Genomic DNA, 27482 nt, shown 5'->3' on the forward strand with positions numbered 1-27482 from the left:
AGCTTTTCCCACATAAAACAGTTATTTTGGAAAATCATCACAACCCAATTCTATATATTTTTTTCTAGAGTTACCAACAAATTTGGTTATGCCTTTTTCATTTGTTTATTATTTTAAATATTCTGATAAATCATCAGGGTTTTATTATTAGTTATGGTATATACAATGCTTGATTCCAATACTTTTGTCTGGTTCCTCTTTTTTCTTTTACCACCAAATTTGCTCATGTCTGTAGATAATCACATAATAATTGTGATTCATTTATGAATATCCAAGCAACTGTTTAAAAATCCTTCACACTAAAGTTGTGATATATCAAACTGAAACATGACCTTGAAATTAACTCACTGACTAACTCACTTTCTCACAAAATGTTATTACAAGATTGATATTGAGGGTGAATGTGACAATATATGTTGTGTTGTTATTATGTTAGTTGAACAACAATAACCAACAGTGTATAACCATAAAACCAGACTAGCGACAAGTACAAATAAGCATTGTATATGGAAAACTATCTTTATTTGCAAAAATTGCTGAATTTTTCCTTTGGATGTCAAACCTCTTCAATCCTCAAGTAACTCAAGACTTTTAAGGATGGATTTGGACTCTAGTTTGCATGAACAGTATGCATTTAAGTGCATATCACTGAACTGCACCTCAACAATGATGGAATTGTAATGAATGGACAGTTGGTGCCACCCAGATAAAGATGATTTTGTTTTCTCTCAAGGTGCCTTCCTACCATCTCAGGGAGTTTTTCCTTGCCACAGTCACTGGGTCACTCATTGGGTATAAACTTATAGGCACTAAACTTATACATCATTTTATAGAAATTTTCATTATAAATAAAAAAAAAATTATTTAATTAAATGTATTGGCATTACCTACAACTGTATAAATTTACCCATCAATAGCACATAATGATAATATTAACTGTTTTAAAACAATTATTTTTTTAATGCTATAATTAACATGAGTTGTGAGAAAAAAAGTTTGGAAAAGCCACTTGTAATACCTGGATTTTTTAATTATTTGTTTATAAAAATGATGAAAAATTTGTTTATGCTGTACATATACACTTCAGCAGTATATATATGTGTATATGTAATATATGTACATTAAGAAATATCATACATGTACTGGAAATTTCAGTCAATAAGGATTAAACTTAGTGTTCGGGGTTGTTTATTTGTCACATAAAAAAATACATACATTATGTAATAGTGATTTTTTTTCTTAGTTGCACGTCCCACAATAAAACAAACAGAGAACATACACGTGACAATACACTAAGAGGATCCAGTGTTGATGGTGAGCATGAAGGAGGTGCGGTTTCCAATGTTGACCACCTGGGGGCGTCCAGTCAATACGGTGATAGTGTATTTTAGCCACAGAGTCTGGAGGTCTGAGGGAGTGATGGTCTTCATAGCTGAGGGGTAGGCCACAACAGTATCTGCACATAGTTCCCTTTTCCATGGTCCAGGTAGGAGAGAACAGCTTACAGGTGTGGTTTAAGCAAGATCAGGGTTTATCTAATTAATTTGTTGCATCAAACTTTTGACTTTTTAAACAAAAAAAAAAAGATAAATAATTAAGGATATATTTAAGGATACCTGAATGGATACAATAAAAATTTGGCTTTAAGTTAATAGTAAAGCTAGATTAAAGCTATAATCTTGTTGTTCCATCCATTTAAACTCAAAATTCAAAAATCAATTCTTGCACTTTTACTTATTTTGAACGGGATTAAATTGTCAAAATATCAGTACTTATTTTATGCATTGGAGAAAATTGTTGTTTCTTGCAGAAAAATTAAGGACAGCTTCATCCATGTTGAATTTTATTACAGTGAAGTATTTTTTATAGATTCAACCAATTCAATAACTGAAATTGCAATTAGGAATGTCAGTGATCTATTTGCAGCCATAACTACCTTTGCAGCAACAGAGTTTGTGCTACTGTTTCATAATTGTGGATGTGTAAATTGGTGCATAAGATTTGCTACAACAGATGAAATGTCTGCTGGAATTTATATAAGAGCTGGTTTTCAAGGACTGTTACGAACAATTGTATGTACTCACATTCCTATTTAAAAAACAGATGGTTTTGTTATGCATACTCTTGAGGGGTGATCATTGGCTACCTGAAGCAAATTCTGTCTTTAAATCTAGGTCAGAGAACCATTTGCACATTAGAACAACCTGTTCCACAAAACATCTTAAGTGCATTTTCACCATCTCTTCAGGGCCATAGACAGATGAAAAACATTTCTTGAGACTAGGGTCATCCTTTTAAACATCATTTTCTTACAATTAAGAGCTATATCACATTGTTCAATGTCCATATTTTTACTTTTCCCAGTTGCCACTTCCAAGGAACAAGCATGAATAAGAGACAGTACAGCAGATTTTCTACGAGGATATTAGGAGGACACTGAAGAAGCGAAAAAATGATTTGACTGTTTGACCAGGCAGAGGGGATGGATGTGGGAAGGATGTGCTGCAAGTTAGAGATATAACAGATACAGATGGAAGTGTTTTGACTAGTGAGAATGTGTTGAGTATGTTGAGGGAGTATTTTGAGCAGCTGATGAATAAGGAGAAAGAGAGAGAAAGAAGGTTGCATGATTTGGAGATGTTGAAGCAGGAAATGGATAGGATTATTAAGGAGAAAGTGATTTTTTTTTTTTTTTATATTCAGTGCATTTATTTATTTCAAATGACATAGAAAGAAATATCATATATATATATATATATATATATATATATATATATATATATATATATATATATATATATATATCGTTGTACCTTTACAACAGTGTCTGTGCATTTTTCACTGCCGTATCTATCTATCTATCTATCTATCTATCTATCTATCTATCTATCTATCTATCTATAGATAGATAGATAGATAGATAGATAGATAGATAGATATAGATCTATATATATAATCTCCCTCGGACTGGGGCTCCATGCAAGTTCTCACCCTGTGGGGTCTCAATGATCCTAAGGTAGGTGAGAAATCAGCTCAGAACTACACGGGAGGAGCTGGTCAATGACCTAAAAAGAGCTGGGACCACCGTTTCCAAGGTTACTGTTGGTAATACACTAAGACGTCATGGTTTGAAATCATGCATCGCACGGAAGGTTCCCCTGCTTTAACCAGCACATGTCCAGGCACGTCTTAAGTTTGCCAATGACCATTTGGATGATCCAGAGGAGTCATGGGAGAAAGTCATGTGGTCAGATGAGACCAAAATAGAACTTTTGGGTCATAATTCCACTAAACGTGTTTGGAGGAAGAAGAATGATGGGTACCATCCCAAGAACACCATCCCTACTGTGAAGCATGGGGGTGGTAGCATCATGCTTTGGGGTGTTTTTCTGCACATGGGACAGGGTGACTGCACTGTATTAAGGAGAGGATGACCGGGGCCATGTATTGCGAGATTTTGGGAAACATTCCCTCAGTTAGAGCATTGAAGATGGATCCAGGCTGGGTCTTCCAACATGACAATGACCCGAAGCACACAGCCAGGATAACCAAGTAGTGGCTCTGTAAGAAGCGTATCAAGGTTCTGGCGTGGCCTTGCCAGTCTCCAGACCTAAACCCAATAGAGAATCTTTGGAGGGAGCTCAAACTCCGTGTTTCTCAGCGACAGGCCAGAAACCTGACTGATTTAGAGAAGATCTGTGCGGAGGAGTGGGCTAAAATCCCTCCTGCAGTGTGTGCATACCTGGTGAAAAACTACAGGAAACATTTGACCTCTATAATTGCAAACAAAGGCTACTGTACCAAATATTAACATTGACTTTCTCAGGTGTTCAAATACTTATTTGCAGCTGTATCATACAAATAAATAGTTTAAAAATCATACATTGTGATTTCTGGATTTTTTTTTTTTTAGATTATGTCTCTCACAGTGGACATGCACCTACAATGACAATTTCAGACCCCTCCATGATTTCTAAGTGGGAGAACTTGCAAAATAGCAGGGTGTTCAAATACTTATTTTCCTCACTGTATAGCCAGGCTGAGAGAAAAGGTGACACCTCTATACATCTGTGAGAGAAGTAGAGAGAAGGTCAGGGTGAGTTGCATTGTGTGTTTGTGGATCAAGAGAACGCGTACGACAGGGTGCTGAGAGAGGAGCTGTGGTATTGTATTAGAAAGTCGGGTGTGGCACCAGGATTTATTTGTGATAGAAGGGTATTTGCAAGAGTGAAAGGGAAAGTTTATAGGACTGTGGTGAGACCAGCTATGTTATATGGTTTAGAGACGTGGCATTGACTAAAAGACAGGAGATGGAGTTGGAGGTGGCAGCATGGTAATGGTTTGCTTAATAACTGGAAGGTTGCTCATATCAGGTAACATAGAGGGGATCCACATTTGCCCCATGCAGACTCAATACTAATGTCCCACAAGGCTCAGTACTTGGTCCCCTTCTTTTCTCCCTCTAAACCCACTCCAGTGGTGAAGTCATATCCTTGCATGGGTTTTCTTACTATTGCTATGCAGATGACACTCAACTCATCTTTTCTTTCCCTTCCTCAGATACCACAGCTTCCGCTCAGATCTTGGCATTGTTGACAGACATATCTTCATAGATGAGTGCTCATCAATTAAAACTTAACCCCAGCAAAACAGAACTGCTGGTCATCCCAGGTGATTCATCTCCAGGTCAAGATCTCTGAATCACTCATGATCCTTCAGCAACTGCTCACAACCTTGGGGTAACTATGGACAATCAACTGTCCTCTCATTACATGTTGCTAATGAGGCTCGTTCTTGTCGATTTCTTCTCTACAACAGCAGAAGGATTCAACCGTTTCTGTCCACAGAGGCTGCCCAGGTGCTTGTTCAGTCTCTTGTCATTGTTCGAGATTGGACTACTGCAACTCTCTGCTGGCAGGTCTTCCTCTGAAATCTATTTGTCCACTACAAACGATCCAAAATGCAGCTGCACGACTTGTGTTCAATCTGCCCAAGTTCTCCCACACTGCTGCGCTCCCTTCACTGGGTCAGATTCACTGTTTTGAATCTGATACGTGCAGCTACTGAAAAGAAAAAAAACAGATGCTTGCCTACAAGGCCAAAAATGGACCAGCACCATCTTACCTCAGAGACCTCATCACACCTCACACTGCACCAAGCTGTCTGAGATCCTCCGGCACTGCTCGACTGGTACCACCTTCTCTCAGGATGAGAGGTAAGTATACTTCAAGGCTCTTCTCAGTTCTGGCACTAAGGTGATGGAATGAACTTCCCCTACATGCACGTACAGCTGAGTCCCTGGCTATCTTTAAGCAGCAGTTTAAGACCTACCTCTACCTGAAACACTAAAATTAGCACTTTCCAAATTTGCTTTTTAAAAATCAAGAGTTATAGTCTGATTTATATTAATTTTGTTATTTAGCATACAGGTGAAGATTTATTTATTGCTAGAGACATAAAGCACTTTTGTACGTCGCTCTGGACAAGGGTGTCTGCTAAATGCCACAAATATAAATGTAAATGTAGAGGACAGAGTAGTGTGGAGACGGATGATCCGCTGTGGCGACCCCTAACAGGAGGGCCAAAAGAAGTAGAAGACGACAGCAGACTTTTCTACATCTTTAGTAAGAAAGGAATCTGATAAATCCACCACACCTTTTAAAAGATTATGTATAACATGCATCACAACAAACACAGGGAAAACTCAGATATTATGCAACAGTACATCTACTATGGGACTGTCAGCAATGCTCCCCAGAATGTCTAAGACTGAAAAACCTTCATCACCACCTATCTAATTTCCCAGAATGAACATAAAGCCCTTCACAGGTACACCCTGACATACTGCTACCCTAAACATACAAAAAGCTAGGCCTAAGTACAAAAGGCCATTGTGCAGAGGAACCCTGGTATAGTACTGGGACCTTGATGGTTCAGACATTTTTCTGTTCCCTTCCCCAGAGCTATGTATTGACACAATCCTGTCTCAGAGGTCTACAGACAATTCATTGGACTTCATGGCTTAGTTTGTGCTCTGACCTGCACTGTTAACTGTGGGAATTTATATAGACAGGTGTATGCTTTTCCAAATCATGTCCAATCAACTGAATTTACAACAGATGGACTCTAATAAAATTGATGATACATCTCAAGGATGATCAGTGGGAATAGGATTGAACTAACTTTAACTAACTAACTTACAAAAAAACCCCAAATGTTCAAATGGCCACAGGAAAAATATAGGCATTCCAAATATGATCACACTCGGCAGTCATACCAACTATGACTATTTGCTTTTACAGCTTTTACAGCTTTTTCTGAAGGTTCAATTCACAAATGTGTGGTCAGGCTTAGGACAATAAAAACAAACAGAGGAGATAGAAATGCTGAGCTGTCTTAGACTGTCGATCGGTTGTTAAAGGAAGTTCTTTCCTTGATCTGTTTAAATATATTTTTGTGTTTCAGCTCAAAGTAATCAGTAATTAAAGCAGCTTCTGATGAAAAAATTAATACATTTTCTGAAGAAAACCTTTGTCTTATTTGGATAAAGAGTACACTTCCTGTGCTTTTCCTACTAACTTGGATTGGAGCAGTGAAAACCAAAAATTTTTAGGCCAATTTAAGGCCGTTGCTATGCGCTCAAATAAACTAAATAAAAATGGGAACCAGCACAATGTTCTTACACAAGTCGGTGTGGATGAGGCAGAGTGAGCAGAATAAGGGTAAGGGAAGGTGCAGAGGAAGAGGACAGGAGGGGAAGACAGGTTAGCTAAGTATGCTATACGTTTACCTCAAGTTTCATCTTGCTCACAGCTATCCTAAACTTAATCTCTAATTTATCTACCTACATTTGGAGACAAGCAATGCACACATGGTACCATTTGTGTAACTCTCTATCTTAGTGAGAAGCAGACTCCAAAGTTTTTTTCCAGAAAATATTTTCTAATCTGCAATTCTAATATTAAATTATATAGATAATTGTTACAATATCCAACTATAAATAAGCGCTAGGGTTATATGCACCAGATAAAATTGCATAAAATACAATTTTACAATATGAGAGTTTGGAATTTATTGTTCAATTATTTATTTATTAATCATTTTGTGATGCATTTATTAAATTACAAATTTATTCAATTACATTTGGTTTAAGTATTTGCCCAACTAGTGTGACGTGTGTAGAACAGCTAGCGGATGTCTTTACAGACATCTTAATCATCTACCTGAGCAACAACATTGTTCCTACGTCCCTCAAGACAACGACCATCGTTCCCGTGCCGAAGAAGTCAACTGTCCCCTGCCTCAAAGACTATCATCACGTCGCGCTCATACCCATCATGCCATCTGCACAACCTCCATTTGGCCCTTACCCACCTGGACAACAAGGACTAATATGTACGAATGCTGTTGATTGACTTCAGCTCAGCATTTAACACAATCATCCCTCATCACCTGATTGAGAAGTTGAGCCTACTGGGCCTGAACACCTCCCTCTGCAACTGGATCCTGGACTTCCTGACTGAGAGACCTCAGTCAGTTTGGATTGGGAACAGCATCTCCAGCACTGGGGCCCCTCAGGTCCTGCCTCATCAACACCCTGGTGAAGTAGGCTGTACCTTCTGAGATGCTTAAGGGACTTTAAACTACCCTCTCAGGTGCTAAGGACCTTTTACACCTGCACCATTGAGAGCATTCTGACAGGTAGTATCACTTCCTGGTTTGGGAACAGCACCATGCAGGACAGGCGAGCCCTCCAGAGGGTGGTGCGGCCAGCTGAACGTACCATCCACATTGAGCTCCCTGACCTGCAGGACATCTACAGCACATGGTGCCGGGAAGATTGTGAAGGAGGACCTCAGTCATCCCTTGATGGACTTTTTCCTTTGTTGTGTTCAGGGAACCGCTTGCACTCCTTGAAAGCAAACACAGAGAGAATGAGGAGAAGCTTTTTCCCGCAGGCCATTCGGAGTTTAAACCAGGAAACACCCAGGATCTATTACTGGACCTCTCTCTCCATCGTCACTCATTTCTGCAAACTTTTTTTGCACTATGACACTTTAACTCTGGACTGTCACTTCAACTCTGGACTTGAACATCACAGCACATGGACACTTTAAGGACAATCACTAAATCAATTTAATTTGTACTTCTAATATATACCATACTCATTCATGTATATACATATATTTTCTATAGTTTATACTTTTAATTTATCTACCTTATTTGTTTTTAAATGTTGGACATTCGTACAAAGCATTTTACCACATGACGTACTCTATATGCATGTGTATGTGACAAATAAAATTACATTTGATGTGTTCTTGATATCAAGGATGCACAGGATGCAGATTTGCAAACCAAATCATTATGACATCCCAGAAGCCACTGCAGAATAAAATGGTGGACAATGAAAGCCTGACCATAACGGTAAACTTGAATGTAAAAAAAAAAAAGAAAAAAGCATCTAAACAATGGTTTTAATTAGATTGAGACAGTTTGGTAAATAAGTATTTCAGTTTTGGAATTCCACCTCTGTGGGAAATGGGTTAGAAATTAATCAATCAAGACGTAAGTGAAGCATTGCCACTCAGCTTAATTTTAATGGTTTAACCAAAAATAATGCCTTAATATTTTAGGTATTATAGCCATTTTTACATAGTCTCTCTATGTTCAGTCTCAAAACATTTGATAAGTGAAGTTTGGAGATTTTGGATATTTTAAATGTAAGATTTGCACTTGTTAGCTGTTCAGAAAGGTAGGAAAGACAATAATCAAGAATGTTTTGTTAAATATAAATACAGAGTGTTGATCACTGGTAACACACAAAGACCAGAAAATGACATCATTCCAACTCTAGGTTTACAGATTACAAGGCAATTGTTTTTTAAAAGAGACATGGTTAAATCTATATATATTTTGTATGTTAAACAAAGGTAAAGAGGTACACTTTAAAATAATCCACAAAATTTTTAATGTTTAAAACTCTTTTAATAAGACTTGAACCATTTATTTACAGCTGTGATTTTTCTTAGAAATTGTAGTCTGAGGTTTTTTTGCATTTGCTCTAGATGTTAATTGAAATTTATTTTTTTAAGATGTTATTTAACAAAACACAAAAAAGATGTTGTGAACGTTTACATTTTGTATGGTACATATTACATCCATAAGCAAAAATTTGCTAACCAATTTCCTAAATGTGATTTATTCTTAATAGATAGTCACTAAAAATCATTAAAGTAAATTAATTTAATTTTACATTTTAAGGAGAAATTTGTATTTTGAATGCACCTATAAGGAAGAAACATTTATACCACATTTTATTTTCACAATATTATGTAATTGTAATGTGGTGTAGTAACTTTGTGTAGTGTGATGTTGTGAATAAGAACAACTTGTTAGTCTTCTTTAAATTGATAGAAAAAGTAATAAGTAATAAAACAATACAGGTTGTTTGCTTTGACCTTTCCTGGTCGGAGGTTGAAAATTACAAGAAGATTTGGCGGAATAATATCCTGGGTTTACTCTTCTTTCGCTTTGTCTCGTGCGCGTGCGCACCACCGTCGTTATGGTGATAAACGATGCGTCTCAGCCGCAAAGCATGCTGGTTTGAAATAAAATGCTGCGGTAAATAACAGAGAGAATGCACTTCGGTCCGACCAATTAACAAATTGGATCAGTAACACGTCACCCAACAACACAAAAGTGGTGTACGAGTCAGTTACACACCCCCACCTCGCTTTAAGTCAATGACCGACTAGAAGGAACCGTGTGACTGTTTTCGTATTTTTGTTGAGCAGAATCGGCAAATCAGGTAAACTTACACTTGTAATCGTGACAAATGTTTGTACATATTTATCTCGAAAAGTATATATATTTTGGTTTAGACGCAATTCAGATTCAGAATAAATTCACACGAAAAGACCGTTTTACGTGTATGTGAAAAAAACATCGTTATTTACTCGAGAGTGAATGAAGTAAGCTTAATATTGTTTAAAATCATAATACGAGTTATATCAGCCAGCTATAATTGCAGCCTTTGATATTTGTCCAACGAATAAGAAAAAATTATATTCTTAAAATTCGATTGTATTTAGCTACCTTTCTAAATTTCCCAACTGCGTTTCCCAGTTATAATGTAAAGTCTGGTCTACGTGGGTATGTATTACAATAACGTGGTGTAGATAGAGTAATACACCATAGCAACGCCAGCCTGAAATATAGGTTGATGAGGTTGTCGGGCAAAAAAAAAAAAAAAATGATCGAAGAAAACCTACCGGGATCTCGTGTTACTATTATGTAACCTGCTTCTACACGGTGACCAGGTCCTGCATTTAAGTTCGGCTCTTATCTTCTCTATTAAACGGTACAAAAATGGCAGCATAACTATGGTACATTGAATTTTGCAAAATGGCAATCCTTATTTTAGTCCTGTTGAACGACATTAATTCGGTCTTCGGAGACAAGATGCGAATGTTTTAAAATAAAAAGATCAGGGCATGTGCTATTCTGTACAAATAACACTATGCTTATATTTCTAAATGAACACCATTAGCCAAAATGATAGAAAACTGGTCTTGTACATGAAAAACGTGCATATTTGTGATTCCAGAGTAGTCATGTCTGACAGGAAGGCAGTGATTAAAAATGCAGACATGTCTGAGGAGATGCAGCAGGATGCTGTTGAGTGTGCGACACAGGCTCTCGAGAAGTACAACATTGAGAAAGACATTGCTGCCTACATTAAAAAGGTAAGCAAGGAATACTGAGCAGGGAATATATCTGGTTAAAAAAACAGTTATTACAATCCTAATCACTTTCTGATTCCCGAATACAAAGTCAGTTGACGTGATGCATTGTCTCGTCACTAAAGGAGTTTGACAAAAAATACAACCCCACCTGGCACTGCATTGTGGGAAGGAACTTCGGTAGCTACGTGACCCATGAGAGCAAGCACTTCATCTATTTCTACCTGGGCCAAGTGGCAATTCTGCTGTTCAAGTCTGGCTGAGACCAAGCTTAACCTCATCACCTGGCCATATATGACTGACTGAGCATTCCTGTTCTAGGACCCACCTTCACCTGGCTGCTTTTTGTGTTGTTTTAAGACAGTGGCTATGTATAAGGAAGAAAGGAGTATGGAGCATGTATTTATTTTTGCTTTCTACACACCAATTTAACGTTTTTTAATAAAACGGTTGTTTGGCTCAGTGAATAAGTGTAAGGAGTAATTTATCACTTTTGTACAGGTTAACCCCAAAAATACTAAAAGTCCATGTCTAAAGGTAATCTGTTGATTGGTTTGTTGTGGCAAGGCTTGCAGAAATGGTAGACAAGGTAATTACATTTTGCTACAATATTTTAAGCTCCTGTCTCACAAACATTGGTTTTCTTAATTTGCTACTGTGGAGTTAAACTCAAGCCTTTGCTTAATATTAAATCAGCTAAGCATGTCCTGTGGTAATTTCTGCAATGGTAGATTTTAAACATCTTAAGACATACGTGTCCTGCATTGACATTTCAACCTTTCAAACTCCACCTTAATTCACCTGAAATTAAAAAACATGTCCCTTAAACTGATACTTAGCTTTTGGTTAACACACAATAAAAAAAAAACCTTTGCTTTGCTACAAGATAATGGTTAAAATATTATCTAATCTGCCAAGAACTGAACTATGTTTTGCTTGACAAAATTAAGAGTCAGACCTTTTTTTTTTTTTATTATGAGTAGTTTTCTGGGTGAAAACTAAATATGATGGCTTGGGATATTTAAAATAAAATATAAAGTCACCCAGTGCATCAGAAACAATAAAATAAATTAAATTAAAATGACAATTCAAAAAAACAGTCCAGGTAATAGGTGGAATAATCAGGTTTTATTTCTTTAGAAAACCAGTTTGTGAGGGTACACCCCATTGGAGAGGAAAAACTGTGAGCGCAGGTAACCTTTCAGCTGAGGAACTTTCTTAACAAGAGGCAGCAGCTGAGAGTCAACAGCTTTCTGGTCTTTCTTTCGCTGTTCCGTCAGCTGGTATTTCTGCAAGAGAGAGACAAAACTTACAGGTAGAAAATACAAAACCTAACATGTATGTATTTAGTTAGTGACTGAACTGCCACCTAATCAGCGTATTTACACAATGAACATTAGTCAACTCTAAGAATTTGTGTGTCAATCTTCTTTCACAGTTTGAGATGTGTAAAAGATGTCCAATCTGACTATTAAAGGCAACTTATTTTTAAGTGTACACAGTGCAGACATCTCAATATCTCACAAATGGGGAAAAAAAAACAAAAAAAAAAACAAAACAAAAAAAACACTGGTATAAACTAAGCATATTTTTATATTTGCCACATTTCTATTTTTAATTAAAATGTAGAGACTAATTTGCCATTGTTCATGCGTCTGCTACACTTATCTAAAAATATCAGCCTATCTTGATACAATTGAGAAACTGCACTGCCTGTGTACAAACAAAAAACCCTCACTGATTTCAATAGACAAACTTATTACAACACGCATTTGCCACAGTATTTAATTCATAGTGATCTGATCATTCAAAACTATTTTAACCAAATTTCTTCCTTGAAGATGATCCTTTACCACTATCCAGGTTTTAATAATGCATTGGACAGTTCTTAACCCAACTGTAGTAGTTTCAGCAAACTCTTTAGGAGTTTGCTTAAAGCAGGCCAATAATTTAACCCTTCCATAGTAAAACATTTTTGGGTAACATGTGCATTGGTGTTCTGCATGCATAGTATATAAAAAAAGGATACCTCTTTCTCCGTGTCAAAGATCTCTCCTTCTTGGTGCTTGGGCTTTCTGAGCCTCTTCTTCTTAAAGTAAGCATCATTCAGGTTTTTGGGAAGCTTTACACTTGAGATGTCTAGTTTGGTAGTAGTTGCAATGCAGAACTTTTGATGGGCTCGACGCAGAGGAACTCTGTTCAAAGCTAAAGGACCTAGAAAAAAAATCCATATGGTCAGCTGGGAGCCAGTAACCAAAAACTTTAGACCAAACCAATTACATTTTCTGGGGTAAGCTTGACCTCTAAGCATCATCCCAATAGTATAAACAGTAAATAAAAACATACCTGTAACAAGAAGGAGGCCACTAGACAGCTGCTTGAGAAAGACCACACGCTGGAAGTAGGCAAACAGGTTTTAGTCATCAAAAGCAATATACTTTACTGAAAAGTGCTACACAAAAATGTTGCTTGTTAAAGTTCATGTTTGCTATCTGTGAATAATCTTCACTGAAGACCTGTACACATGTAAAACTGTTTGGAAATGGCCTCATAAACCTAACCAGACTGACGGGCAACAACAATTCCTTTCCTAAGATCATTGCTGATATCTTTACTTTTTGGCATTCTATTACCTGAATGTTCCAGACTAGCAAATTGTTAGAAAGCTGAAGCTTTTAATAGGTGGTCACACATGCAATCAATTTATCAAGGGCATTTTATTAGCAGCAGCTGGGTGCTACTTGTCCTCTTAATTCCTATGGCAGTAATAAGGGTGTATAGTTTTTTTATTTACTTTTTGCAAAATAATGACTGCATTTTCATGTGGCATTCATCTGAGGTCAAACTGAACCTATTCTACAACATGCTAAAGACCAGTGGTAGATAAAACCATTGAACTCCAGGTGTACTTTTCATTTTCACTCAACTGTATTTGACATGACAAAACCCAATAGAAATGTTCAATCTGAGGTATTTACAGAAATTTCAGTCCTTGAGTTTTAGTCCCCGTCAAAAGGTTCTCGGTGGGTCCTTTAAGCCATTTTAAAACTGGCTTAACATCTTAAAATATCACAGGATCAGTAAGACGGTTTAGACATTGTGTTTTTTCTTTATTTTTGATCAACATTGTTCCTTAATACTGAAGCCATCCAAAGGATAAAAGAAACAAAGGAACACAAATGGAATTACATAGTAAACAGTTTTGTCATTAATTCTTCAAAGTGGGTCCCACTAAGTGGGGAAATCACTGTGGTAAATGCTGGTTCATTGTGCCCTCAATTTTGACTAAATCAACAGCAATGTCACCAGCAAACCACACCATTAAAATCTCCTACTCCACTAAGCCTTTGCAGCAAAGCTTTTGGTTGCGCTAGCAAATTGAGATACAAGCTCGTCCATGGAACGAATTAAACTCGTAGGTCAAGGTACCACTGTATTTCTCTGGGGAGTTTCTTTTGTCATCATCGTGCGCCACCGGTGAAAGCCTTTCTCCCGATGCCGTGCAGCTCAGAACACAGGTGAGGTGCGTTTTTCCGTTTCCATTCGGAAATTTAATTGGTCTAAATGTTATGTCGCTCAGTTTTTAGGTTTGTGAAACCAGGAAAAACCCAGGAAAAATCCATAAATTAGCCACATCGTTGTTTAAGCTGTGGGGTTCAAAACGTTTGAAAAAAGTAGCGGCTTAAAGTCCGAAAAATACGGTAAGTGTTTTACATCATATGATGATGATCTAAAGCACATTTAGGTGGCAAGATGATGTCAGTAAGTGTGCCCGGTTTTATTTAACAAACAGGGAGCTATCAAAGTCTAACAAAGTATCTTCACAGCAAATATTTGTAGAGTTATGGACCGAACAAGAGTGATTTCTTGAGACATCAATAAGCTGTTCAACTGTTCCAAAAAATAAAATAATCCACAAAACCAGTCAGACAAACAAATGACAAATCTGGTCAACCAACAACAACAAAAAAGCAAGCAAGATGCGGAATAGTTAATGAGGTCATAAAGGAACCCAGAGTAACTTCTAAGCAACTAAAGGCCTCACTTACTTTGGCTTATGTTAAATTGTTCATAAGTGCCCCATCAGGAGAACACTGAACAACCTTGGTATGAATAGCAGATTTGCAAAGAGAATCCACTACTGCCAAAAAAAGAATGTTGCTGGCCACCTAAAGGTCAAGTGGACAAGCCAAAGAACTGAAAAAAGACATCCAACATAAGCAGTTCTACCAAAGAATGGGTAATCGAAAAACAAATCTAATGCTTTGGAATGGCCAAACTAAAATCCTGACAATTAATCGAATAGAAATGCTGTGAAAGGACCAAGCAGTTCAGACGGACGCCCATCCAAGAGTTTAAGCTTTTTATACATCAAGAACTGAGCAAAAATTCCTCCAAGCTAATTTGCAGGACTAACCAACAGTTAGACATTTTGACTTGCACTTATTTCTGCACAAGGGGGTCACATCTAATACTAAAAATAAAAAGTTCACATACTTCTGCCATCATAGATGTATTACAGTACCGGTTTTCCCCCCAATAATAAATTATCCTTATTAAATTGATTTACTTCATCTACTTTTCAGACTTGCTTGAAAAACTCATTATGTTTTGGGTCATATTTATGAAGAAATAAATTGTAAATAATGTGAAAATACAATTAAGGAAAAAAAATTAATGCAATTAAATACATGTACTACTGACAGCAATAAATGAGTACCTTGCCACGGTGACGTCCGGTGAGCATGATGAGCACAGTTCCAGGCGAGATGGAAGAGCGCAGTTTCCTCTTGTGCTGGCAGAAGGGCTTGGTGCCATGACTGCGCAGTTTCCGGGGCACATCCTCAGTAGGATAGTAACGCGGCTGGAAAAAAAAAAGAAAAGTTAAAAAAAAAAATTAACGTACAGTGAATTTGAAGCTACTTTCACTTAGAGCTTTAAAGTCCCCATTAAATAACAACTTGATTGCATTTGCTTAAGAAACAAACAGCAGAGTGATGTATTAAAAGTGCTAAACTAACACACAATAACTTAACATAGTATCTGTGGGAATAACGTTTAGGAAAAACAAACAAAAAAGTTAAATCTTAAAAGAACCAGTTAGTGTAAAGAAAGACCTCTAAAACAAACAAAATAAGAAAAGGCTCACCATCTTGCGAAGCCTGATGACACGGGTCCCTCCATTCTTGTCTCCACCAACAGTTTTCACCACAGTGGTAGCAGGCTTCTCCTTCAGCTTCTTTTCAATCTGTTTAAACGTCATTCACAAAATGTCGATTGTAATGTGACCCATTGCAACCCATTTACACGTCAACTCAACGAAAGTAGCTGCGGCATATGCAAAAGCCGCTCGGTGCATTTTATTCATTGATCTGCGCTCACCTTGGTTTCGGGTGCCTTGATCTTCCTCTTGTACATGGCACGCCGGGCAAACATGGCGGAGCGGGAGTAGCGGCCGATCCCCCGGGCCAGGACAGGATTGCGGCTGCAGTGCCGCTTGCGGGCAACCTTCTTCTTATCACCCTCTGCCATCTGAAACCGTTTAAAATAAAGATTTTTTGTAATTGTAGGATAAATATTTAAGCACAGCAACAGTCAAATAATATGGTAAAAATTCCTGACAAAATATTTCAAACATTGGACACACTGAAGTTCTGGATGAATTGCTTGTTGACGTCTAACCCTATACTAGTAATTCAAAAACAATTTTAGAAATTACAGCGCACTTATACTAACTCAGAGCCAGCTACCACATACACATGCCAAAACTATGTAAGTATGTAAATTATAAAAAATAAGCTTAATATAGACACGCACGAGCCCTGAAAAACAAACGTGACTAGCGTTAGCGTTGCTAACACGCTAAACGTTTCTCACCGAAAACCACCGGGATTAAATAAAATATTCCCATAACAAATAATCAGGAAACACACTGTACATATCACGTAATCACATAAAAAAGCTTTTATGATACATTATCAGCGTGGGTAAAAAAAAAACAAAAAAACGGAAACGTGCAGAGCAAATGGAAATTCAGCTACACTTTCGGGCCCATTATCTAAACACAAATATTATAGCGGCGACAAAACATTTTCTGTACAATCTTGAAGAAATTTTCTGGCAATGGTGACGCATTACATTTATATAACATTTCGGATAAAATCTACTAATGAAATAATGTAGGATGACAACGGATTAGTTCTCCGAGAAAGATAGACATGGTTACCACAATTACCTCGAGCTAGGAAAAAAAGACCTACATCCGGGCACTTGGCGCATATATAGTCTGACGTAGAGCTCACTGTTTGCTTCGGTGGTGTCCTGAAAACGCATATTTAGTACAAGAAAATCACAGCGTCACCTGCAGGCCAAGATTACAGAAGCACGCGGAAAATTCCCATATCCTGAAAAAATCAATACATTTGAGTCTTCACAAACTAATCAGGAAGAAATCGGTTAGCTATTGTTCATTCTATTCTATTCTATTCTATTCTATTCTATTCTATGCTTTCGCCAAATGCATCAAAATTGTTATATTATTAGCAATATCTGATTTATCTTTCTACATGGTTTTTGGAAGCTTTATTTGACAATTCTTCTTTTAAAGATTTGTAATATCTACCTCTAGACGTGTATTGTATGTGTTTTATATTGTATGTGTTTTATATTACAAGGACCCAAAGCTGTTGGTTACTGGATAAAGATAAATTAATATTATATTAAGAAGACATGCTGGAAAATCCTGCATAATCTGTCCTGCTACCTGCTTCCAAAGTTATCATTCCTTATTTTGTATATGAGGTAATTGATAAGTAACTGTGAGAAATTGTCAGAGTTTAATGTTACTTAAACATAACCTGTCCAATATGTATTATTAGTATCTTTAGTTTTCCTTTCAACCACTGCTTACCAACCGGTAAAGATGGTCTACCAGTTAAACCAGCTCATTCTGTGTTTAACCAGATCAGAATTTTCAGTATGGTTTCATGAAAATGAGAATTCAATCATTCTTTTATTTTCACTAAGCAAACAAACTGTTTTTGAATGGTTGTAGAATGTTTTGTTTGTGTATGTTGTACACCAGTGGTGGATGAAGTACACAAACCCATGTAGTTGAGTTAAAGTAGAGATACACTAAGTCAAATATAACTCCAGTAAAGTACTCACTTTAAACTTTCACTTGCGTAAAAGTACAAATGTATTTGCTTTCAAATGTACTATGATTTATTATGGCTATAATGTTTCTATTATCATTAAGCAAGAATCTTGCTTAACTGTTTTTGTAAAAAAAAAAAAAAAAAAAAAAAAAAAATACTCTGTTATTTTTAGCACACCAGTCTTTTAATAAAATGATATTAATGTGTTAAACACTGATTGATATTTATTAAAATTATCATGAGCCCAAAACCTTCTTTTTTATAACTACTTCATAAAAATTGCTCAAATAAGGCCACGGTGTTGTGGCAAGTTAGAGTCAGGAGAGAAAAGTTCTGCTTCAAAACAGAGCACGTGCTCTATTCTGACTGGTGGCTTGCTGCATGCTTGACCAGTTACGTTTTCACAAAATGTAGCTGAGTATAATGTAGTGAAGTTAAAGCCCAGAGATGAAAATACTTCAGTAAAGTATAGATGTGCAAAAAAGCTACTTAAGTACAGTAACAATTACACTTACTTCCTTACTGTCCACCACTGTTCTACACAGTAGTTTTCAAATGTTTAGTCTCTTTTCATCATATGTATTCTCAAAATATTCTTCAAGCATTTTATTTTAGATATAATCTTTCATATAATTCATCTAAAAATTGTCAAAAAAAATTTAAGTAAACTTCTGGTTTTCTGTTGCCAAAATGATGGAATATGCAAATAATTTTTGTCAAAAGTACACCGCATGAATTAAACATATCTTTGTCATCAAGTCAAATAAAAAGATAAAGCAAATTTTTCTTTATTTGTACATTGAGAAGTCCAAACATTTAGGTCTGACACTTTTACTGTTATGCATCCAGAAGATTACAAACATGTTTCCCAAAGTCTTGTCCATGAGGATTATGTAACAAATTTGCTACCAGGAGTGAGCTGACATTCAATACATGAACTCTTAATGGTCCAAAATGAAAAACAGGCACTTATTAAAAATGTAGAGTAAATATTATTAAACAGTCACCAGTTTACTTAAATGTGTATTAAAATGTGTATAAACCACAGTCAGGTGCTTCACATTTGTGAATTGACCTAATTTACCTAATTATGCTGTTAAATTCTTCAAAAAAGCTTGAAAATATGTCTGGAAACAGGTTTACCTAATTTCTAATGTATTTAATTTAATATTTTATAATACAGTGTACAAGTGTTTAATGTCATGAAATTATAACGTTGTCAAAGATTTTGTGTAATTTTGTGTAATACTGTCTAGTCGTTTGAATCAGAATGATCAAAATCTGAAGAACATGAACAAAGTAAGTTCACAAGTAGAGGAGTGTTTATGCATTTTGTTTTGCTTTTACATTCATGTTTCTCCTTTTGCTTATTTGGTATTTTCCAGAATTACTGCAATACCCTGGCCACCACCAATACAGGCTGAGCCCACTGCATACTTGCCACCCCGCCTCCTTGAAACAAAGAACAAAATGTCAGTTAACACAAGCTTAGTATTTAAACTAGAACTTATCTGATCTTATAGGAAACCTAGAGCAAATAAGTGTGAGGAGTACCTGAGCTCATGAGCCAAGTGGGCAGTGATTCTGGCCCCAGATGCTCCTAATGGATGGCCGATTGCAATGGCTCCACCATTGATGTTTGTCTTTTCTGGGTCCAGTCCTAAAGCTTTATTAACTGCTAAATACTGGGCAGCAAATGCTTCATTCACCTGTTAACAAAGTAATACATTTGAATTCTTATGTAATTTTTCCACATTCTGGTGGAGGCCATAATTACATGCAAGCATTTACTGCCAAACCCAGTGGTGCACACACCTCTACTAAGTCCATGTCATTCAATGTCAGCCCTCCTTTCTTCAGGGCCTCTCTTATAGCAGGTACTGGACCTGGAGCAAAGAGATGTTAACTAGTGTTTTATAAAAGTAAATTTATAGTTATTTACAAGTATGTAAACAGGTTGATATATTACACACCAATGCCCATGATTGTAGGGTCACAGCCTGAGATGTGATATGCTACAATTCTAGCCAATGGAGTGAGCTTATGCTGCTTTAGAGCATCCTCACTCGCTAACACCACAGCTGCAGCGCCATCTGATACACCCTGTGGGAGGCACACACACGACAATAAAAATAAATGAGAAGTAAATGAATTGTAGAATTATTATTTCTACAGATGTACAGAAAGTTCCAACATTGGCTATTGCAAACAGATTATATTCTCTGTCAGGAGGTCCAAACTTGGCCATACATTTAACTTTTAACAAGATGAGCAGTCAAATATACTTCAAGATTAACATAGAAATGGTCCAAGAAACACAAATTCTGTGTATTTCATTGTTTATCTCAGTCTCTTCTGAAACTCTGTTGTCTAAACGGAAGAATTCCATATTTCAGAAACTTTATAAGAATGAAAAGATTATTTTGTGCATAGAGAAACTTGGTACTTTCACCAGTGCTTAATAATATTAACAAGATTTTACTAAAAAGAACAGCATTAGAAAAGTGTTTTTGGAGAAAACAATGTTCCTTTTTTCTGCTTAAACTCAAAATGTCAAAATAATTGATGTATATGAAATTAAACTAGACAGGTCTAAATTTGATACCTACCGAAGCATTGGCAGCAGTGACTGTGCCCCCTTTCTTGAACACGGGTGGGAGTTTCGCCATCTGCTCCAGCGTAGTTTGTGGACGAGGATGTTCATCTTGGGTCATAGCCACCGTCCCTTTTTTGGCCTTTACATCAATAGGTGCAATTTCAGCATTGTAGTATCCTGCCTTATTAGCTGCACGAGAAAACAAGACATAAGATACAAGATATTATAATTTAGGATCTAAAAGGTATGGGATAATAAGAACCAAGACTATGTTTGAAACTGCAACATGCAGTCCAAAAGTCTCCTAAAACCAATGGTAACAAATTAGGCAAAAGTTTAATGTGAATTAATTTTGTTATTACCACACTATTAATGAACATAATTATTGGAGTTCAAATTAACCAGGCCTGCCCAACACCCAAGAGCAAAAAGGAGGTGAGAGATTTTCTGGGGCTAGCTGGCTATTATCGCAGGTTGGTGCCTAATGTCTTAGTGTGAGTGGTAAGGATCACAGACCTGTGCATGGTTTCCATTAATAAGGGTTCTCTGTTTCAGTGAACAGCAGAGAGGATTGAAGACAAAGAGATGAAAGCGGAGAGAGAGAGAGAGAGAGAGAGAGAGAGAGAGAGAGAGAGAGAGAGAGATGGATACACAGAGCAGTGTGGGTGTCAGTAATCAGTGAAATGCAAAGAAAAGCATGAACACGGCAAAATTACAGCTACTTTGTTAACTTGTTGCCTGCCCCCAATTCCTCCCTCCATGATCCATCAAGCTCTCCACACTGAACACCATACTTTTATAACAGAGACCCAAGTTTATGTTCTAGTAAATAGTGAAAGCTGCTAAATGCAAGGTGGAATGCCGTGTCCTTAATTAAAGCTACTTACTTCAGTTAACGCTTTAAAATAACTTGTATTTATAGAGGTTTACATACTTTCTTACAAGGATATTAAATATTGGATCATTTTGGTCAACAACTAAACATAAATAAAATTATGTTTGTGTGCCATTTATTTATTTGAACTCACTTCATGTACTTTAAGAACTTCAAATAAGGTCTAATCACAATTATATTTTTTTTGCTGTATTTTGCTAATAATGACTGCTTTAACACTACATTGACTAAAAAAATGTTATGATGGGATAAACACACACTTCGCCAAGAAATGAATAATCACAGGTGAAAATTAGTTACAATTCCATGTTGTTGGTGGAAAGTTTCTATTAGTGCATACTAACCAACTTTCCACCTCTGCTGTGTCTGGTAGGCATGCTGGTCACAATCCTCTCGTGTAAGCTGGTACTTTTCTGCTAGATTTTCTGCTGTGATGCCCATAGGGGTCTTAATATGAAGGTCTGTGAGCCCTGCCCACAGTGTGTCCTCAAGCTAAAAGCAAAAAAAAAGAAACAAGTATAATTAATTCAGCAATTTTTCTCCCATATTTGTTCCCATCAACAAGTGAACAAACATCAAGCTCAAAAGGCTAAGGCTCTGAAAGTGCATCCTCTAAGACGTGTAAAGCAAATCTCCATATATTTCTGAACCTCACTGTAACAGGGCAAACTGGAGGAAATGGCCATCTGCTCTTTTCTGCACACATGATGACACCATGATTAGGTGGTCTTGATCTGATTGTAAAATAAAAAAGTAATGCCATCCTTTAAGAACATGACCAGTTTTGCTTTCTTGACTCTTACCCACAGATGGCAGTGCCATTATCAGGATTCAAACTTACAACACTTTCCTGCAAAACCTTTCATTTTCTTCTGTAACATTTACTTCTATTCTCCACCCAGAATGCTAAAAGGTATATATTATTTATTTATTTAGAATTTTAATTATTATAATGTTTTTGTTTTCTTTAAATTAAATCCAACCAATTGTTTGAAAAACACCTTCAAATCAGTGCCAAACTTAGTGCCGAAGCGGATGTTGCGCACAGCGTAAGGGGCCTGGCTCATGCTCTCTGACCCTCCACAGAGTACAATCTCAGAGTCTTTTAGGCAAATCTCCTACAAAACAAACAGAATTTCATCATCATATTTCACTTTAGTTCTGCAATACAAGGGAATTACAAAATACAAATACTGATGTTGTACATTTAATCAAATATTTGAGAAGTGGACACATGATGTTTTGATTACACTTGGTGTACCTGAGCTCCACTGATGATGGACTGGAACCCTGAGCCACAAAGTCGGTTCACAGTCAGAGCTGGAACTTCTATTGGCACGCCGCACCGGAGCCCAACATGACGTGCAATGTAGGGAGCATCTGCAGAACTCTGTTTAATGATAATAATGATAATAATAATAATAATAAATAATAAAAACACTTATACACAGACATTCTAATGCCATTCAGTCAAAAAAAAGGAGTATGTTGAAGTTTGTGAGGTTTCAGTGGTTATATTGTAACACATAGCAGTAACTGACCTGCATGACATTACCCATGATAACACTGTTAACTAATTCTGGAGCCACATTAGCAGCACCAAGTGCAGATTTAGCAGCATGCTCAGCCAAGTCTGTAGCACTGTGATCTTTAAGAACACCTCCATATGTCCCAAACGGAGTCCTCTTAGCCGAGACAATAAAAACACCTAGACCACATAAATCACAACAGGAATCATTTGTTAGAACACTGGGAACCTGAAAACCTGTTTTCCGTGCCAGTGCGCTTTAAAAAGCATTAGAAAGGTAAAGAGAGTGCAGATGCAGATGCAGGCTGAACTGTAAAATACTGCTGTCGAGAAAACAAGAACTTTTGCGAGCTGATAACCAACAAATGTGAAAAGAGCATATATGCAAAATCACTCCTAAAATTTAGGGAACCATCGAGGGGAAAGCAGTTATTTACCTCTTAAGAGCGACATTGTTGTTACTTTTTATATAAAAATCAGCGAAGGTCAACCGGTTATATTCCTTACTGAGTTCCAGAGAGCAGCTCGTCAATGACCTTTTACCTACATTACCGTCTTTCGATTCAAGACTTCATATTCGCGACATTTGCCTGAAAAAGATCGAATGGCAAAACAGATTCTTATATCATGAATAACCCTAATAATCTATTGCTATTAATTTAAACCTAAAATTATACTAACATTGTTTGTATAGAATAATAATAAAAAAAAAAACGAAACTGCGTTTGCGAGAACTACATGCATATGCCATTGTCTGCCGTTGTAAAATGTCAGTGAACGTGTAGCGTGCATTCTACTCTCACTAGTGTTTATTCTTTATTTTATAATTATTATTATTAGTGCTGTTGAAGATTATATATCGAACGGCCATGCAGATATTGACTAAACCGGTTTTATCAACGAGGTATGATTTCTTTAAAAAAAAGATTTCATTCATGTTCTTGAAATTCTAGCATGCTAGCATGTAGGTCAACAGTATTCAGTTCTCTTACAGAAATACATGTAACTGTAATAAGTGCTCAAGTTATGTAAAACCTACCCTTCATTCAAAATGTTTTATTGTTAAGTTTTTCAATTTAATTTAATTTAGCAGCTTTTTTTTAACGCCCCCTGTGTCTACTTATAGATTTAGCCTAACCCAAGCTCCTGTAGCTCATATTGATGAAGAATTTAATGCTTGGAGGGTCTGGACTGTTTTAGCAACAAAATGAGGACCAACACAATATTAGGCAGGTGGTCTTATGACTGGTTATGCCTGGTTTGTGTGTGTATGGCTTCTTCTAATTTGAAGTCTGTACACGTTTATTTCCAGCTCTGTTCTAAGGTGCATGCCTTTAGGCTCTGTCAGACACAACCACTGGATCACCTCAGTGTTTTCCCTGAAGACTTCACTTCCTCTAAGGTACAGTGAGATAATTAGTGGTGAAATAAAAATCCACTTTTGGTTTTGATTTAATTTCAGCTTCTGTTCTCATTCTGAGCAGGGCAGAGCCGAAGAAAAAGAAGAAAGTTGATCCACGACGTGAGCTTATGGTAAAAGAACGTCTGAAGAAAAAGGTGAAGAAGCTTGAGAAAATCCCACCTGAGCTTATTCCTATAGAAGACTTTATACCCCCAGCCAAGTGCTTTGATGAGATCAGGTAACATAAATTCTTACCTTAGTTATAATAATCCTAACAAATTATAGGGTTGCAGCCACAAAACCTCTTCCATCCGAAAGTTACCAATTTAAGAGGGATGTTTAAAACCGGAGCACTAGTACTAATTTTAAGACTATTCAAATAGTAATAATATACATACATACATACAAACACACACACACACAGTGGGTACGGAAAGTACCGGTATTCAGACCCCCTTAAATTTTCACTCTTGTTATATTGCAGCCATTTGCTAAAATCATTTTTCATTTCTTTTCCTCATTAATGTACACATAGCACCCCCATATTGACAGAAAAACACAGAATTGTTGACATTTTTGCAGATTTATTAAAAAAGAAAAACTGAAATATCACATAATCCTAAGTATTCAGACCCTTTGCTGTGACACTCATATATTTAACTCAGGTGATATCCATTTCTTCTGATCATCCTTGAGATGGTTCTACACCTTCATTTGAGTCCAGCTGTGTTTGATTATACTGATTGGACTTGATTAGGAAAGCCACACACCTGTTTATATAAGACCTTACAAACTGAGCTATCGGGGGAGAAGAGCCTTGGTAAAAGAGGTAAAGAAGAACCCAAAGATCACTCTGGCTGAGCTCTAGAGATGCAGTCGGGAGATGGGAGAAAGTTGTAGAAAGTCAACCATCACTGCAGCCCTCCAATAGTTGGGGCTTTATGGCAGAGTGGCCCGACGGAAGCCTCTCCTCAGTGCAAGACACATGAAAGCCTGCATGGAGTTTGCTAAAAAACACCTAAAGATGGTGATAAATAAGATTCTCTGGTCTGATGAGACCAAGATAGAACTTTTTGGCCTTAATTCTAAGCGGTATGTGTGGAGAAAACCAGGCTCATCACCTGTCCAATACAGTCCCAACAGTGAAGCATGGTGGTGGCAGCATCATGCTGTGGGGGTGTTTTTCAGCTGCAGGGACAGGACAACTGGTTGAAATCGAGGGAAAGATGAATGCTGAACAAAGTGTCCGTGTGCGGTATGATGTGGTGTAAAATGTCCATAAAGTGTCTGTGTGCGGTATGGTGTGGTGTAAAATGTCCATAAGTGTCCGTGTTTGGAATGGTGTGGCGTAAAGTGTCCGTGTGCTGTATGGTGTGGTATAAAAATATAAAGTGCACTGTGCTGCATGAGTCCAGAGTTTAAAGTGTCGTGGTGCGAAAGGTGAGATATGTACAGAGAAGTGCGATGATGGAGAGAGTGGGCCAGTTTTTAGATCCTGGGTGTCTCCTGGTTTAAACTCCGAATGGCCTGCGGGAAGAAGCTCCTCTTCATTCTCTCTGTGTTCGCTTTCAGGGAGCGGAAGCGTTTCCCTGACCGCAACAGAGAAAAGAGTCCATTGTTGGGATGGCTGAGCTCCTTCATAATCTTCCTGGCTCTGGTCCGTCACCATGTGCTGTAGATGTCCTGCAGGTTAGGGAGCTCGGTGTGGATGGTACATTCAGCTGAACGCACCGCCCTCTGGAGGGCTCGCCTGTCCTGCATGGTGCTGTTCCCGAACCAGGAAGTGATGCTACCCGTCAGAACGCTCTCAATGGTGCAGGTGTAGAAAGTCTTTAGAACCTGAAAGGGGAGTTTAAAGTCCCTTAAGCGTCTCAGATGGTACAGACACTGCCGGGCCTTCTTCACCAGGGTGTTGGTGTGACAGGACCAAGACAGGTCCTGTGTGATTTTAACACCAAGGTACCGGAAACTTTCCACTCTCTCCACTGGGGTCCCGCTGATGTTTAGCAGGTGGTATGACCGCTCCTACCTCCTGCTGAAGTCCACGATCAACTCCTTAGCTTAGAACACAACCCTGGGGAGCTCCAGTGCTGAGGGTGAGGGTGGATGAGGTGTTTTTTCCAACCCGTACAGCTTGTGGTCTGTCTGTCAGGAAGTTAGAGATCCATTGACCCATTGACACAGCGGCAGGCTGAGTCCCAGGACCTCCAACTTAGAGGTGAGTGTGGAGGGAATTATAGTGTTAAATGCTGAACTGTAGTCCACAAACAGCATCTTTGTATAATTCCCATTTCTGTGGTCCAGGTGGCTCATCGTAGTGTGAAGGAGATGAGCAATGGCGTCCTCAGTAGAACGGTTCTGACGGTAAGCAAACTGTAGTGTGTCCAGTGTGTCCGGTAGTGAGGCAGTGAAGTCTCTGACCAGTCTCTCAAAGCTCTTCATCACTACTGAGGTCAGAGCTACAAGACGATAGTCGTTAAGGCAGGTGGGCTGGGGTTTCTTCGGGACAGGAACAATGGTGGACTGTTTGAAACATGAGGGGACAACAGATTGTTCCAGTGAGAGGTTGAATATCTCTGTGAACACCGGTGCTAGCTGGTCAGTGCAGGCTTTCAGAACCCGACCTGTGATGCCATCTGATCCTGCTGCCTTCCCGGTATTCACTCTCTTGAATGCCCTCCTCACGTCATGCTCCGAGATGGTGAACGTGTTTACCTCTCCGGCTCTCTCGGTGTGCACGCTGTTTGTGCCGCTAGCGTGGTTAGCTGCAGCCTCAAAACGAGCGTAAAAGGTGTTTAGCTCGTCTGCCAGAGAAGCGTCCGCATTCACCATTTTAGAAGATGGTGTTCTATAGTCCGTGATTGTTCTTAGTCCCTGCCACAGGCTCCTAGAGTCACCATGTTGGAACTGTGACTCTAGTTTCCTCCCGTTACGCCGCTTTGCATCCTTTACTGCTCTGCGAACACTGTAAGACGCAGCCTTACTCCTCTATGTCCCCGATGTCGAGCTCCGTGTTGTAGGCAGCGGAGCGGGATCTCGGAGCGTCGCTGATGGTTTTATCCACCCACGGCTTCTGGTTGGGAAACGTTCTGATAGTGTTTTTTTCCATCGTATCATCCGCTTAAATCCCACAACCGCTTCCATAAACATGTTGACGTC

At 37.9% G+C, this 27482-nt stretch overlaps 4 protein-coding genes across 6 annotated transcripts in view; 2 read left to right on the plus strand and 2 right to left on the minus strand.

Moving 5' to 3' along the window:
- The first annotated feature begins 9658 nt into the window (after positions 1-9658).
- On the plus strand, positions 9659-11212 carry dynll1 (dynein, light chain, LC8-type 1). The gene is made up of 3 exons (XM_046871555.1): positions 9659-9811; positions 10610-10748; positions 10871-11212. Exons 2-3 carry the CDS (start codon positions 10617-10619, stop codon positions 11006-11008), a joined length of 270 nt encoding a protein of 89 aa, XP_046727511.1. The 5' UTR covers positions 9659-9811; positions 10610-10616; the 3' UTR covers positions 11009-11212.
- A 642-nt stretch (positions 11213-11854) lies between these two features.
- On the minus strand, positions 11855-17064 carry rpl6 (ribosomal protein L6). The gene is made up of 7 exons (XM_046871553.1): positions 16981-17064; positions 16128-16277; positions 15895-15993; positions 15466-15609; positions 13092-13140; positions 12775-12959; positions 11855-12034 (listed from the first exon to the last, which is right to left on the minus strand). The coding sequence occupies exons 2-7, from the start codon at positions 16275-16277 to the stop codon at positions 11882-11884; spliced, it is 780 nt and encodes a 259-aa protein (XP_046727509.1). The 5' UTR covers positions 16981-17064; the 3' UTR covers positions 11855-11881.
- Positions 17065-18661: 1597 nt separating this feature from the next.
- Positions 18662-23504, minus strand: acaa2 (acetyl-CoA acyltransferase 2). Its single transcript, XM_046871496.1, has 10 exons — positions 23359-23504; positions 22935-23101; positions 22655-22783; positions 22395-22511; positions 21738-21885; positions 20512-20687; positions 19876-20005; positions 19718-19788; positions 19457-19611; positions 18662-19354 (listed from the first exon to the last, which is right to left on the minus strand). The coding sequence occupies exons 1-10, from the start codon at positions 23372-23374 to the stop codon at positions 19270-19272; spliced, it is 1194 nt and encodes a 397-aa protein (XP_046727452.1). The 5' UTR covers positions 23375-23504; the 3' UTR covers positions 18662-19269.
- The window catches only part of mrpl40 (mitochondrial ribosomal protein L40), an 11250-nt gene continuing 6937 nt past the window's right edge, over positions 23170-27482 (plus strand). The window contains exons 1-4 of one of the 3 annotated variants that reach the window (XM_046871497.1): positions 23519-23537; positions 23762-23825; positions 24234-24323; positions 24406-24561. In XM_046871497.1, the coding sequence (XP_046727453.1) occupies positions 23791-23825; positions 24234-24323; positions 24406-24561 (281 nt within the window). In that variant the 5' untranslated portion in view covers positions 23519-23537; positions 23762-23790. Of the gene's footprint in view, positions 23199-23518; positions 23538-23658; positions 23826-24047; positions 24151-24233; positions 24324-24405; positions 24562-27482 lie in introns of those variants that run through there. The other 2 variants (XM_046871498.1, XM_046871499.1) reach the window with 2 other exon arrangements.

Source organism: Silurus meridionalis, chromosome 17 (assembly GCF_014805685.1).
Source record: "Silurus meridionalis isolate SWU-2019-XX chromosome 17, ASM1480568v1, whole genome shotgun sequence".
Lineage (NCBI taxonomy): Eukaryota > Metazoa > Chordata > Actinopteri > Siluriformes > Siluridae > Silurus > Silurus meridionalis.

Excerpts from the sequence above, each read along its gene's own strand:
- dynll1 (XM_046871555.1), top strand. The coding sequence starts at position 10,617 with ATGTCTGACAGGAAGGCAGTGATTAAAAATGCAGACATGTCTGAGGAG. Across the intron at positions 10,749-10,870 it reads TTGCTGCCTACATTAAAAAG|GAGTTTGACAAAAAATACAA; the intron begins GTAAGCAAGGAA and ends TCGTCACTAAAG.
- rpl6 (XM_046871553.1), bottom strand. The coding sequence starts at position 16,277 with ATGGCAGAGGGTGATAAGAAGAAGGTTGCCCGCAAGCGGCACTGCAGC. Across the intron at positions 15,994-16,127 it reads TCAAGGCACCCGAAACCAAG|ATTGAAAAGAAGCTGAAGGA; the intron begins GTGAGCGCAGAT and ends ACGTTTAAACAG. Across the intron at positions 13,141-15,465 it reads CCGGACGTCACCGTGGCAAG|CGTGTGGTCTTTCTCAAGCA; the intron begins GTACTCATTTAT and ends GCCTACTTCCAG.
- acaa2 (XM_046871496.1), bottom strand. Across the intron at positions 20,006-20,511 it reads TCACTGCTGCCAATGCTTCG|GGTGTATCAGATGGCGCTGC; the intron begins GTAGGTATCAAA and ends TGCCTCCCACAG. Across the intron at positions 19,355-19,456 it reads CACTTGGCTCATGAGCTCAG|GAGGCGGGGTGGCAAGTATG; the intron begins GTACTCCTCACA and ends CTTTGTTTCAAG.